We start from the raw sequence: 15,798 nt of genomic DNA, 5'->3' as shown, positions 1-15,798 counted from the left end.
AAAGGTAAGAACCAATCAACTTCACCCCTTATGTGCTTCTTACTTAAGATTACGTTTCTGTACAACTCCCAGCGCAGACAGGCAGAGTTTTGCTTAGAAATGTTCCGCCTTTTCAGAATAATTCTGTTTGGTGGGGAATATGTGAGAAAACAAGAAGCTTGCCCTGATTTAGAAAACATATTGCCTGAGTTGGGATAGAAATTTAGAGTTTATGATGGGGCAAAAAGAGGCCATATTCAGGGGTGGGGGGGTTAAAAGAAGAGAGCGAGGATGCTTTGGCTGTGTGTCGCTCTTTTGCTCTCCAAGGGCTGAGGTTTTGGTCAACATTTCCAAAGCAAACACCTCCATATTCCACCTCAGAGGAACCAATATGAACCTTTCACACGCTTCTTGCTTTCGCCTGTTCTGTATCTTCCATCTGGACTTACTTCATTTCTGCTCAGTTTGCTTGCTGGTTTTGCATGCGCAGAGGAACTGCTGTGACACTTTCCATTTATATCAGTTACAGCATTGTTGCATCTCATGATTACACTGTGTTTAAATTTCTCCAGCTGCCACGTGTCTAAACCATCATGAGTCACACTTGTGTGTGAGGTACTTAACTTGCGTGTGTTTCTGTGCATGCTATGCATATTATCTGTACGTGTGTGTGAGAAACAGAGGGATGAGGTCCAAGAAGTCATGCACACACACACATACAGATGCACACAGCTCTCTCACCCACTCTGTCTGCTTCTCTCTTTATCCATCTCCTGCAGTTATCAGGCTGATTTTATCACGGCGTTAGCTGCAGGGAGATTACCAGTGACAAACTGGGATGGCTAAATCGGCTTGGTAAACTCGCTGACCCTGAAAACCACCACCCCCTCCCTGTGCCTACTATCTCCTTAACACCACCTTACATGGGCATAGAGTGTGCTCTGCCAAAATAACAGTCTCAACACTGATAAAGCTTGGAGGAACTATGTATGTGAAACCTGAATGAAAATGATGCACACACAAAAAACCAGTCCGACGTAATGATCTCATAGTGCAACTCATAGTGAATAGAGGTAACTGATTTGTTAATAACAACTGACATTTCAGATATTAATTTATCAAAAGTGTGAGTTATACTTTTAAGCCACCAACCAAAATAGAAACACTGAAAAGACCCAGAAACTTAAATTGGTCAGGTGGGGTAGAGCCTCTCCCAGCAGACTGATTCCTAGTCTTAAGGGAACCTATTATCTCGTTCTGACTTGGAAAGAGGATAAGAGTGCAGAGTCTTAGAAGGTCCTTAAAACGACCATGGTTTTACGAACAGCAGGTTTATAGACTCAGAGAACACGATGGAATCGGTGACTTTTGCTCTTTACTGTGTTGTGACTTCTGAACAGGTCTCCTTTAGTGGCTACACAACTGGCTCAGACGGGGTTCGGGTAGGATATTGTTGAACAGAAGTTTGTACAGCATGTCGGAAATCAGTTGGGTTTATAGCTCCTGGATGGCCACACTGGAATTTGGAGTCATGAGGCGGTCGGGGGGGGACTCTTGGCTTCCTTCTCCCCTCATCGCAGTGTGAAGTGGAAGTCAGTGTTTCTAGTTTCAGAATGATACAGAGATTGGCGGACAACCTGCCATCCATTTGACCATCAAACAAGCACTTCTGATGATCATCATGGCCGCTGTATCCCCGTGACTCTCCATTCCCATGGGAGCATGTGTTAGAGATGCAGGCCATTTTGGGCTTACTCTGGCTGACGGGCCCAGTGATGCAGCTGTAGCCGAGAACAAAGCTGTTTATAAAAGGCTAATCACCTTCATTTCAGATGAGCGCACTTTGAATAGAGAAAGTAAGTGATGAGGCAAAATACGATGACACTGCTGTCATATGTGTGGAAAATGGGATTTGTCTTCTAATCCTACTTCCTGTCCGCAAGGCTTGGGAATCAGGGACGCATCGGAAGCCAACCGATTGCCTGCCTTCATTCAAAGAAGGGATGAACAAAGGAAATGTGCCATCAGCCTTTGATTCCTTGAAACATCATCTGCCTCTTTTTAAAGCTGATGTATGTTGATAAGCCAGAGAAACTCTACATGGCGAATTAATTTCTTTCCTGCCACCACGGACAACTTCTCCTTCACCCTGCCCCCCAAGAAGCAGGAATATAAGTGCTGAGGTGGCACCGTGTGCACTCACTCAGAGTGAAGAAGCAGCGGGAGCCTTGTGGGAGGAAGAGACCTGGAGAAGAGCCACAATGGCTGCTGTCACAATCCTTCCTGCCTTCCTGTCATTCTCAGGAGGAACAGGGACAACAACTGGCCTCCTACACTGCGACCCCATACCGCTCCAACAAATACGGCATTCATGACCACAGGGCATGATGGTGGGTCACCAGTGTCACATACATTTGGTTAGCAAATCCTGTGTCTGTTCAATTGTAAATCTTTCACCAGCCTTTCAGGATGCACCTGAGAGACACAAAGATGTATTGTCGAATTGAGACATTCGTCAGCACGGCCTAACATAGTTTTTTCAGTGGTGGATTCAAGTCACCAAGACTTCTATAAATTTATTTTTTTTTCAAAGAGAATATGTTGCTCCACTGATTTAAAAAAAATAGTTACTTTCTCTATTTGGATGGAAACTACTTGGACTGCAGAGGAACAGACTTACTTTACCAGAGCACACAGTGTGGAAAACACTGACATGAAGTTAATAACAAAAAAGAAACCTCTGGTGGAAGTCAGCCTGTTTTAATGCCTTTTGATGCAATTTGTCGTGTCTGTCAGTTGATATTAACCACAAAGATCAACAATGAATAATACTTATGAGATACAGTATTGTTCATGATAAAAGTAAACATTTTCCCATGGAAACCCCTAGAGCCAATTTTTACAAAAGTGACAGACTGTAGATTCAGTTATAAAAAAAACAAAACAAAACAAAACACTTTGGAACTGAAACTTGACAACAGATTTTGTAGAAGTTGAGTTTGTGACATTAAGTGTTGTAAGACAGATGAAAGATGAAAGAAAGATGAAAGTGACATATTTTGTCATTGGAGGGAACTCACTCCAATGAAATTCGTGCTCTGCATTTAACCCACCCAAGTGACGTGCACACACACACAGCAAACCCGGGGCAGTGGGCGACCGCGTGCAGCGCCCGGGGAGCAGTGGGGGTTAGGTACCTTGCTCAAGGGTACCTCAGCCATGGACACCGGGACGGGGAATCGAACCAGCGATCCACCGGTTACGGGTCCGACACCCTAACCGCTGATCCACGACTGCCCCACGACTGACAGTAGATTAATTCAGTTCTCGTGGAGTACTGTCTTTCAGTCTCTCTACCATCTATTCTACTTCTGTTTCTGGTTAAGCACAGCAGGGTTCATTTTTTTTTCTTTCAGCATTCCCATAGAGCCTGAGTTTAAGACCTCTCCATTTTCACTTGCTTTAACATTTAACAGAGAGAGGGAGACCGAGGGAGATCCATCTTCATTACAACAAGGCTGAGCTGGTCTCTAGCTCCCAGGTGCACTACCTTCTGGAACCAGACAGCAGAGCCAGAGATGGTGGAGTGTGTCACTGCCTTTGAGTGTGTCCAGTATGTGGGGATTATAGTCTGACACGAAGCGGAGACATGCCAGGTTAAGATAAGCAAGGCTAAAGGTAACAGGGCTCTTTCACTCAGGGCTTTATGTTTAGTCTTTCTGGCAGCTCCCTCGAAGTTCTTCCCCTAATTCTGCAGTGCTGCTCCTTTGTTCCCCTGATACAAACACTTGAGTGCATGCTTGCCTGTTACCTCCCGTGGCTTCTGAACTACATCAGCATTAAAATGAATTTACCATGCTAAATGTACTCAGGAAACCAGAAGGTATGCACATAACTGTGGCTAGACAGATACCATATACCAGTGATTCATTGGTTCAGTGGGTGTAGTAATTCAGTCTTAGAGCATGCAGATCTCTGCTGAGCTGGAACTCATGGCTAGGAAGTGTTATTAGAGTGATGGCAGAGTGGTTACAACCCTGTGCCCGGCAAGTCATGTTAGACATTCTCTCTCCCTCTTTCTTTCCGTTATCCCCGTTGAACACAGGCTCATTGCAATTCTGGACAGGCCATGCAGTAATGCCACTTTACCCCAGGCAATCCCTGTTTCCTGATTCCACTCAGGCTGAGGAGAGATAACCCTGACCCTGAGCTAATCCCAGATTAAACCAGAACATAAAGCGCCACTACTGCTGCCCAGCAACCTTTGACCTCCTCACGTCTCCTGGCCCAGGCTGCTGTAGCTCTGCTGACCAGCACTTGGGAAAGCAGCATCTGTACCATTTAAAATAATCTAAAGAGCTCAGATTGCTTCACATGGAGGGAGAAGCCAGCAAAGTTATAGTAAAGTCCACTCTGACAGAAAAATGCAATTGATTCACAACAACAGTTGGCATGTAGACGTTGCAGAATGATTGCAGGAATTGACATGTGGGATGGGACTGAGGCAAGATGTGTCACTGTTGATCTGGAGACTGTTAATAAAACACGTCAGTTAAAACAGAATCCTGTTTGTGCAGATGTGTGCGATTAGATCAAGAGTCTCATGGGAGGATCTCCTTCCCAACTTGTTCTCCACATTTCACATCCTTCTCAGCTGGACCTCCACCTTTATACATTTCTAGGTTGAGGAGGAAAGGTGTGCATTTCTTTGGAGAGAGAACTCAGGTCTAGCGATACACATGATTGGCTGTGAATGTATTAAGGGCTATAGTTTGAGGTCAAAACAAGTGGAGGATTAAAAAGCATTGTTCATTGTCTCTTTTTTGGATTATTCAACCAATTTCATACCAGAGCACATTTATCTGATGATACAAGAGTTTATATGTGCCATCTCCCCCACAAACACCCCCACCACCGCATCCACTCTGTCTGTCCATCAATGTGCTGGGCTTGGCAGGCAGCAGGAGAGGGGCTTAGGTGATGGGAGCCAGAGGCCCTGTGATAAGGCCATCTCTCCGCATGAGAGCTCATCAGAGCTGACAGTGACTACAAATTGGTGCCATTAGCAAGGGGGGTGGGGTTGGACAGAGAAGGATCGGGGCCCTACAGTGGCTCCTAATTATAGACTGGGTGTGCCCCACTAAGTCAAAGGGAAGTGGGTGGGTGCAGGGGGTGCAGTGGTAACGAGGTGACAACGATGGTAAACAGTAAGGTGTCATGTCTCACTGAGCATCATGGTGCAACTTTCTGGATATTGTGTGTTGCTTAATGAAGTGTGATATGAGAGTGCTCTAAGTGCGTATCCATTATGATGGATCACATTCAACATGTGTTGAGACAAGAGAGGGTCACACCTTTTCCCTAGTGAGGGAGCTCACAGCAACAGAATACAAACAACATGCCAAAAATAGTTCTGTAGCTTTGCCTTATTGTGCTTTAATCGCTGGTGAAGCCTGGCATGGAGTCACACTTTGATGTGTTTAGCAATATTCTGTTTTGGGATTCATTTGGCACTGTTAAAGTATGTGGGATCTGCATGTAACGTCAGGTGTTTCCAGTTTGACTGATACAGCCTGTGAGAGCACAAAAAGTGTGTGCTCGTCATCTGGTCAAATAAAGCCTGAAACCCCCTCCCCCAATACCTTACTGACACTGGAATTGAAAATGCATCTGACAATTTTTGTAACTTTCCAAAACCAGCAATCCAAAACTCACGCCTACTTCATGCAGTGACTGACCAGGTGTGCGGAGGTGAAAAAGTCTCTTTTATGGTCTCATTTCTTTTTCCACACAAGTACTTCTCATACGTACGAGTGAGTGCAGCACTGTGAATGCTGGCTGGACAAAAGAGCAAAGGCCACACAGGAGGTGTAACCAAAAACCAGACAAAACTGAATTTAGCAAAATCAAAAAGGGTAGAAGTCAGGGGAGAGTGGAAGACTGACTGAGTGCCATCATCTTACATAGTCTTGCAGCTGGACCAGGTAAATTTTGTCCCGCCTTTGGCTGAGGCCACCTGGAATAACTATAAACACTAAGACAACATTAAATACCACAATCTCTACGATTCCCCTTAAAACAAAATTTTTTTTGGGGTCCCCCAGCCCTATGTAAGTATGTATGAGGCAAGTGTTTGTACAGGCATGCTGATATGTCTGTATTTTTCTCTCCCTAGCAGCAAGCTACAGTGCCTCCCAAGATGCACACACACACACACACACACACACACAGGATTCAGCAAAGCTTGACCACGTCGCTGAGAGCACAACACAAAAGATTATCATTCCTTTGTGGGCCAGGCTCTTTGGCATTACCAGTGGGTCAGATGATATCTCTGGATCCTGTGCCCTTGCATATTTGTTATGTGCTGAATGGCGCGTCCTATCTGATGTGACACAGTGGCCGAGCCCCTGGCTGCTTTTATTATCCTTCGTCCCACAGAGTGACTAAGCCGAGGCAAGCAGCTGCTGTGTTCACATGCTGTTATCGTTCCTTTTCATTTAGCAGCACAGCTAACCTCATACCCACTCTCCAGTAATCACACAGGCATTCTTTAACAACTGTGTCACTTCTCCACTGGCTTTGAAGCGTGCAGCTTACACAAACCCGAATAACTCCTGTAAATATCTGACATGAAGACAAGTTGTGTTGAAAGGAGCTGTTGAAGGGGAGCAAAGGAAGGCACTGTGAGCCCAGAGAATGGCTGATTAGAGGTGACTCTGCTAACAAGATAGCAGTGCAGGTGCTAGTTTAGTCTTCTAGCAGCAACACACTTGTCCATGAGCAATATGATTGTGAGGTCAGTGACTGTCCCTATATTAGGGACTTCCTTATCCAGTGGATACAGGAAATCACTGTGAGAAAGTTTTACTAGATTAAGATAAGAGAGAAAATCACTGGACTTCTCAGATACAATCATCTGGATACAAGCCAACTCCACTCCTACGGTGTAAATTTAGTAACATTTTGAATAACAATAACAATAAGAACGCATCTAAAAAATAACTTCGTGAGATGTACACACAAAAAGCTGGTGTACAAGAAGGTGCACTTTTATGATTTGCATGACTTTGTCAGGATCCAGATTCATCCATCCATCCATCCATCCCAGACAATTAATTGCCACACAGTCAGTCAACATGCTCACATAAAATGTAATTTTCTTTAACTACATAGTAATTTTCCCAACTTATTCAAGTCTGAGCCAAAGCATCACCCACAGAAAAGCCCAAAATATTCTCTGAATAAAAAAAGAGTTGCATGTCTCTAATAAATTAGTAGACAGACATTTGCTGAAACAACATTAGACGACCCTGAGAAAGTCTGAGACTTCCACTAGGTAATGAGTGCCATTTCAAGCAAGTCTCTCAAACCTGAGGGACTGTCACCTGTGGCTTCTCAATTCATTGCTGCTCCTTTTCCCTGAAAGGTTGACCCAACTGCCAACTAGGCAGCCTGCTATTGTGCAAAACCTTGTCATTGTTGTTAAAATGAAGTGTGCCTTTTGAAGAACAACAAGACTGTCTTAACTGGAGTTTTCTTCCTCTGCATTGACAGCATTTAAAATATTTGGCCGGGATTCCTGACAAGTGCTACCTTTGATGTGTAAGAGCATGCCACCTCTCCCGCCCCCTCTTAAACACCCCAATTATCACTCCTGCCACTCCGGTGTGTGTGAACTAACACACCTCTTTCTGACGAGTTGGAAACTGCCTCAGGACACTGCTCAGGTAGTGCAGCTTGTTTACGATGTGCCAGGGGCTAACGGGATATTTCTGTCACTTTATCACACAGCCTTAGAACATTGAAGTAAATCCTATACAGCACGACAATTTTTCAATTTGGTGTCATTGTGGTCGATTAGATTAAAACGTATGTGTTCCAGCTTTTGTGCCTAACTGATCTTTGGACAAATGGATGGGATGATACAGTGGCTGCATTATCAGCCACACTTCCCACAAGGGAAAACCACAGGCCTGTGAATTCAGCAGGTGATCGCTGCAGACTTTGCTCCTCATTGCTCATCACTCCCTTCCTGTTGAGTGTCACAGCAACACACTTTTGTCTCTCCCTCTAACCATCCCCCATTCTCTTTACCTTTCGTAATTCTCTACAGGGAGTAGTGCAGGCTTCAAGCAGTAACATGCTCTGCGTGTCATTGGCAGCGACCTGTGCTTTTAATTTACCCAATTTGAAACCAGAGAAATATGCAGTGGGGTGGGACACCCATATCGGTGTCATGTTGCAAGTGTGCACTGTGCTGTCAAGTGGCAGGATGTGTATCTACTCTCTCTTGATTCTCTCTCTCTCTCTTCAGCGTTTAAACAAAACACAGTTCAGAGTTTTCCATGATCCAGTCACTTCCCCGATGCTTCTTGTGAATTTGCCAGGAAAGTTATGAGTGGGGTTGTCTGTGTACTGTTAAGTCACGCTCAGTGCAGTAATCGTTCCTTAATGAGAGGAAGTTCTGATGTTACCGGCAGAGTAGGATGCATTAACAGCTGAATATGATACATCAAATCCAGTCTCCTTTCTCCCTTGTGCGACAGTACGGTGGGAAATCATTTTATATCAGATACAATTAACCAGTGTGCTTTCTTGTTTCTGGAGATGTGATCTTGAGAGTGCACCGCATGCCGATGAACTTTTCCTGTCCAAACATATTTCCAAAGTAAACTCGGCCCTTTGGCTATTAATTTAAAATGGAGAGATATGCTATAACATGCAGGCCTGCAGCCCCTGAGATCACTGTCAGCAGCCAAGTATTCTCTCAGGAGGAGGAGGCCTGGCTCAGTCTGACAGCGAGGCATGTCTTTCTACTGTGCTTCTATCCCTCATTTAACCAGGCAGACTGACAAAAATACATACTTATTTATAATGGTCAGGGCAAAGGGCCGCAGTCATATAGTGGAACACATCGAGTGTTTATCAGTCCAACCTCTGTATTGCACTACAAGCCACTGACCAACTTTACATTAGCGTGACGTTAATGTACACACAGGCAGACAGTGTTGCATTTACCAAAACAGAATTTACAAGTGCTCGGAAACTTGGTCAAAGCAACCTTTTTTTCAATCCCAGAAAATGTTATGAATGCAGTAAAACTATATTGGACAATAAATAAAATAAACCATCTGTGTACTTTTTGTTATTTGGCTCATTGTTTCAGTGTTGGCATTGCTTCAGTGTCGTGGGATAGACTTCCCTGCTAAAGAAAAAACAGCATTTTTTTCATATTTGTAGATGAGATGTTGCAGTTGTTCGTGCAGACAGAGAGATAAAGCGAGTAACTTCAAAAGATCAGATTTTGAGTTGGCTCAGGTAGTGAAGGTGTGTGAGATGTTTTAGGCCTGATGAGTGTGAGGATAAGTATCTCTTTTAAGGGGTTTAAGTGTGCGGAGAGTCTCATGAGTATTCCCTGGAAGAAACTGTACATGTATGAACATGCATGCCAGATGCCATTAGTATTATAATCTGTGCAAAGAACCAATGTTTCTAATCATAAACCCTGGACAGTAAATGAGCTTTTGGAGCTTTTTTATGGACAGGGTTATTGTTAAATGTTTCAAGAAGAAAGATTTGGTTTGGGTACCGGTATTTTATTTTATCCAGTGTAGAAGTACAGAAGTTGTAGCTGATTTTACTTAAAATACCAAATTCATTCTAAGGAAACATGTCCCAACTACTTTATATGGAAGTAGCTAGTGGTTCCAAATTATGGGTCATCCCCTCCAAGCAGCACTCTCTCCTGTTTCCTGTGTGCCTCTCGCTGTCTCAACAAAAGTAAAAAAGGTAAAAAGTGATCTAAGAAAAGACCCCGTGAATAGTTATTGAGACGAAACCTTCCAAGAGTTTTAAATCCAAGTCACTCTTTGATGGAAGTCCTCACAGCTCACAGTCTGAAACCTGACGGGGGGCCACAGCTTTTTTGTACAGGGTAACACACCAAAAATGTTTGAACACTGGTTTAATCTCCAACAACAAAGCTGTATTTTAGATAATCTTGTTTTTTTATGTAAAATCACAATCAATTAAGTGATTACAGCTGTTAACTGAAGATAGTACCAATATAGTATAAAGTATTTCTGATTCTGATAGTAGAAGAAACTTCATGTTATTGACTCAGTCTGTTGGCACTGATGCTGCCATTAAACTTGCATGTGTTCAGCAGTCATGTTACTCAGCTGCCTGCTCTCAAACACTGGCAGAAACCTTTTTTTGCAGCCAGAGCAGAGTGTGGAGTTGAGGGAACTGGCACCTGGCTATGTCAGCCAGTAGCACCTTGAGATGCTGGGAAGGAGGAGAAGGTTTTCTGTGGCCGACAGACTGAGGAGAGTGGACATGGATTGGACAGAGAAATCCAACCTAACTTTCTATGTGAGAGTCGTAAAATGAAGTGCAGGAGTACAAGCGTAGATATATATATATATGTACATATATATGTGAATGAGTGAGAGTAAAGGCAGAGACACTGAATGTGAGGATCAGGTTCCCTCACCAGCTTACTTTCACCTCTAATAGAGCCATTGCCATTCCATGGGTGGTGGTGGTGGTGGTGGGGGGGGTGCGTTCCTCGAAACAAAGCACCCGCTGTGTGTGTGTGTGTGTGTGTGTGCGTCGACCCCCCAGAGTGAACCTAAACCATACATGCAGTAATGGGCTACTTTAAGAGTTTATCTGGCTCTAATAGACACACTTGTACACTACCCTCAGCCTCTAAATCTCCAGGATAAGTCTATGTGTGCAGAGAATGTTGCCATGCCCTAATGTTGCTGACAAATAGCACAGTAATTCAGCTTCCGTGGGACTCTCCTGCTCGAATTGTAATCTCTCAGAATGTAGTTGTGTGCTGCAGTGGATGCATTGGATTGAGCATACAATTGAATATATCTGAGCTCAATAATATATGACTGATTGAATACACCAGGGATTTTTTTTTTTTGCAAATTGAATGGTCATTTGAAACTAGCTTACGGCAAGCTTTTCAAATTTTAATGCAGGAAAAACATGGCTCTGCGGTTTCTAACCCAAACCTACAGATCTCTCGTTTCCTTTTCAACGGAGGGACCACAAGAGCCACTCCTCAGCATCAGTCTTGATCTGGCACATAGCAGCGCCGTCTCCCCACGGTCCAAGCTGATTGTGACTGGGTGTTTGCCTGGCACCGGTCTCAGTCCAGGGACCTGCTGGGCTTATTTCCACAGACGGCCTGACCTCCGAAGCACTGTAGCAGTCTGCTGCCATTAAGCGTCCTCGATCAACATTTCATATGAGCACAATGCCGTGTGCCCCTGCCTGAGGCGAAGGTTGACTTTGGGACTGAATTGAGAAAGGCAAGGGAATGATGTGTAATAGCACGAATGACTTCACACTTTTTGGACCAGATTTCTTTCACTGTTTTTCTTTCTTTTTTTAAACTTGTGGAGAGAGGTTTCAACACTTTCATTTTCATTATGGTATCAGAAGGCCCAGTGGCATTTAGGCAGGAACTCCACATGTACACAGTCTTAGAAAGTCTGCTTCAGCTGTGGCACCATCATCTAATAGGTGTAGTTCCCTGTGCCGTAGTGTATATTATAATTAGATATGGAGGATAAGTGAAGCAGGAAAATATAAAATTTGGACATGCTGTGGTGTACTCCGAGAACAGACTACCTGTGCATTAAGAAGAAGAAAGAAGAAAGTGACATATTTTGTCATTGGAGGGAACTCACTCCAACGAAATTTGTGCTCTGCATTTAATCCACCCAAGTGACGTGCACACACACACAGCAAACCCGGGGCAGTTATCATATGATTATGAGATTAGATTACATATGTGTTTGTTTCTCATTGTGTGGTGCTCTTTAGAGTGTATTACTTTTATGTGCAGTTCATGTTCCCTCTTCAGCTGACAGCTGGACCAATCCAGCTACCCTCTAACAGCAAACACACACTGTGGAGTTGCTGACAACCTGCCTCAGGAAGGGCTTCGACTGGCCCTTGGAATGTGTGTGTGTGTGTGTGTGTGTGTGTGTGTGTGTGTGTGTGTGTGTACAATGTAGTCCTATCTGTGGTTCACTCTGCCCTGCACACACGCATAAATGCAGCTAGAGTGTAGTGGGACTCATCATTCAGCCTAAGCCTCCAACACAAATAATCACCACAGTCCACCACATGTTGCAGCTCCTCTTGTCTGGGCTCTGGCAGCTGTCAATCACTCCGCTGACCTGTAAACATTCCTCTGGTGGGCACAGTTATTAAATCAAACTGTACAAATATAGCAAATCTGACGCTATTAATCTTTGCTTATTGACGTAACCCCATGTTAATTTTAGATCTGGCTGGAAAGACTGGTAATATCGGATTCCATACGGAGTCTGTTTAAAAACGTCTCTAGATGGTGTTTATTTTAAGGTTCAATGGTGGACATGCTGATGGCTTTGCATGCTTCGGTGTCCAGACCTCTTTCGCACAACCACCTTAAAATAACTCTTATTTTTCGAAGTCTGAGGTGTTTTTTTCAAGTCTGACACCTCACAATAACTACATTTAGCACTTCCTTCCTTTTAATATACAAGGCCACACCCCCGTTCTGATATGTCATTTGGAAACAGTCGAATAAAGCTAACTGACGCTTTATTCTCTGGTTTCCGGTCACCACACTTTTGGCTGGTAAATCAACACTAAAGAACAGAGATTAACCTCAAAGTGTGGCTCTCTGTTTCAGCTCTCTGTGGTCTGCTGGCTGTAGAATAAAGCTGAACAGTGAAACAAAGCTTTCCTGCTGTTTGAGTGAAACCTGTGTTTGTCCTACAGTATGCACCCTCTAATGCCTCTCCCCTATAGATTGTGAAGGAGTGTGTTTGTCTATGGTGAGGCGTGGGGCCTTCTGCTCTCTTAGCAGTGGCCTCTTTGCCCTGCCTGTACGTGGTTGCTGAACCAAGACGAACATATCAAACAAACACTCCAACACAAAGCTATAGGAAGATTGGGTTACTCTCGACATGAGAGGACGTGTCGACTGCATTGTGTCAGCAAAGCCACATACTCCTCTGACCTCATGTCCGAACAGGGATGGAACAGTTTAAACCCACCTAAACTCAGTATTCCACCTTGCCCTGCCTTATAGTGTGAATTTATAGTAAACATTGTGTCTGTCAAACTATTTGTCTTTCTCTCCTGAGCTCCAACTCAAAGTCACAGACAGAGAGATGATGAGAGACTAGATCTTCTGATCCACTCAGGTGGTATTAAGCCATCAACACAGTATGACAGACTCTCAGTAGCACTTGTGTCTAATGTGCGGTGTTAAGTTACAGCAGTGTTTGTGGGAAACCATCAGATAACTCCACACGGGTATGCAGGAGTGGCATGAGGAATGTATCAGTTGTGCATGCATGTGTGTGTGAAATTGTGCATGTGCACGGCAGCTGTCATTAATGGATATATTTCTGTCTCTAAACAGAGCTGAGATCCACCGGTACCGCTCATCACTTCGCCTACCTCCTCAATACATCCGACTACCGGATCCTGCGTATGGATGAGGACCATGACCGCATGTATGTTGGCAGCAAGGACCACATCCTGTCCCTGGACCTCCATGACATCAACAAGGACCCACATATCGTAAGACCATTCCCATGCCCTGCCTCTTCTAACCCTAAACTCTGGCCCCTCAAATATGCTGTTATACTGGGATGAAGCAAATGCCTTCACCTTTGCATTACAACAGCCACCCCAGGGACAGAGTGTTCTCTGCTATTGCCCCAGCAGCAAATCATTTTAGCTATTTTGCATTTATTTTTTTTGGAGTGCACTTTTTCTTGTATTGGGTCATTAAAACATATTAATTGGGTTATGACAATCCCAACAGGACTAATATTAGTCTGGGTGGATATCCCATTTGCAGTTTTAGCCCAGAAATCTCATAAATGCCAGTGATGTATAACCGGTTGGACTGTAACTATAAAAAGTCCTCTGTTACCCCTGGCAGATCCACTGGCCAGTCTCCGAACGAAGAAGGATGGAGTGCCTTGTGAGTGGGAAGGACGCCAATGTAAGTATGCCAGTCGACAGCATTCAGAACCTCAGCAGGATTGTTGGGCAGAGGTGATTTTCATCAACTTGATAGACTAACAAAAGAAAATATGTGGTTTTTCAGATGTATAGCTTAAATAGCAGAGCTCCGTCCATTGTGCACTTTAATGTGAGGAAAAATTCCACTCACCTGTGGGGTTCGGTAAAAACACTGGTTCCTTTATGACTAGCCAAAGGTTACATGGATTGGGTTGGATTAGAGAAGCCCTGTCAGTCTGACATTCCTCCTCTGTCAGGCCAGGGTGGGAAGCCCCACACCTAAATTTTGATATATTGTCCAAATGTATATATGCAGTACAGCAATACTTTCTTTATCACTTAGACTTGAGCACTGGATACACCAGCAGAAGGTTTTCTAGGAAACTATGGTTACAACTGGCCTTTAATTAAGATTTCATTTGATTCTTTTCATTGTATCTCCAGGAGGAGTGTGCGAACTTCATCCGTCTGATCGAGCCATGGAATCGCACTCAGCTGTACGTCTGTGGGACAGGAGCTTACAATCCAGTCTGCACTTTTGTCAATCGCGGACGCAAACCTCAGGTTAGGATTAAAAAAGTGTGGAATGTACAGGAAGGTGATCTCCCAGTACATCAGCTTAGCAAACAGCTTTCTCCATCCGCATTTTGAATGGCATAGCTTTGCCCTTTTCTTTTTTTTACCCAAGTTCCTGCTCTCATCCACCCTATGCTAGGTTCCTTTTACGATGATTTCCCTCCATCATTAAGCCTGCCCATGGTACCATATCTCAGCGTCTGGCAGCCAGCACAGCTTCACCAGCACACAGCTGTCATCCCCAGTGAGCTGTTAAAGCTACTCTGTTTAGTCTCAACCTTTAATGGGACCTCTTGAATTTCCTAAATCAAGCCAGACATCACTACTTTGCCGTGCTCCTGGTTAACACCTCACTCTTCTTTAAATATCACACTTGTTCCCTAATGATGACCAAGGGACTTCTTAAAAACACATTTCATTGGACTCTTCCTTGAGATATACAGTACTGGGCAGAAAATTTGCAACGGTAAGCAAAGCTCGCACCAGTCAGTTGTTGCATCCTGACCTAATGAAGGGCTTCCATCCGTTCCATCACCTATCCGTGCACCCCTTCATGCAACCATTCAGGCCACCCGCCAGCCTCCACCATGTGAGATGTTGGGTAATTGGATGTGGGAGCTCCCATTATGGGGTGCCAGTGGAATGTTCCAGTTCTAGACCATTAACAAGAGGGTTGGTTTTCTCCGTCACATTTAACAGACAGGTCTGAGTTGTCTCCCCATGAGCACCTTTCTCAGCTGGGCTGGGGAGTTAACTATGATTGCAAAAACATGTAATAATACACTCTATGCAGTTGCATGCACACACATATGCTGATTCTTAAGTTATCCAGAGTTGTAAGTAGGAGCCTTGTAGCTTTTGTAAACTGTAATAGCCAAATGTTTTACTTTGGCATAAGCTTTGAGGAGAATATGTGCCATACTGTGAGAGCCTTTGTTGACTCAACCACAGGAAAGAGAACAGTTGTTGCCTTTCCCACCATATGTTCAAATAAAACTACAGACATTCCCTTAACAGTCTCTCGCACTCACATAAATTTTCCTCATGCACTTGCAATATAATAATGGTAATAGTATTGCTTTGAGGAGTTTCTCGCTGTGTCTGGAAGTCAGGACAGATTCAAGCGATGCAAAGTTAAGGAAGGTCCTTGATCCTTCCTCATCAGTGGCGTAACATCCAGACTGT

General features: G+C 44.1%; 1 protein-coding gene across 4 annotated transcripts in view; it reads left to right on the top strand.

The window, feature by feature from the left end:
• Positions 1-15,798, top strand: part of sema3fb (sema domain, immunoglobulin domain (Ig), short basic domain, secreted, (semaphorin) 3Fb) — a 57,606-nt gene that overhangs the window by 22,458 nt on the left and 19,350 nt on the right. For all 4 annotated transcript variants that reach the window (XM_046384719.1, XM_046384717.1, XM_046384718.1 and 1 more), the window contains exons 3-5: positions 13,427-13,587; positions 13,955-14,017; positions 14,482-14,601. In XM_046384719.1, the coding sequence (XP_046240675.1) occupies positions 13,427-13,587; positions 13,955-14,017; positions 14,482-14,601 (344 nt within the window). The remainder of the gene's footprint in view (positions 1-13,426; positions 13,588-13,954; positions 14,018-14,481; positions 14,602-15,798) is intronic.

Source organism: Scatophagus argus, chromosome 3, assembly GCF_020382885.2.
Source record: "Scatophagus argus isolate fScaArg1 chromosome 3, fScaArg1.pri, whole genome shotgun sequence".
Taxonomy (NCBI): domain Eukaryota; kingdom Metazoa; phylum Chordata; class Actinopteri; family Scatophagidae; genus Scatophagus; species Scatophagus argus.
Note: the sequence above shows the minus strand (reverse complement) of the source record. Positions and strands in the feature narration are given on the sequence as shown.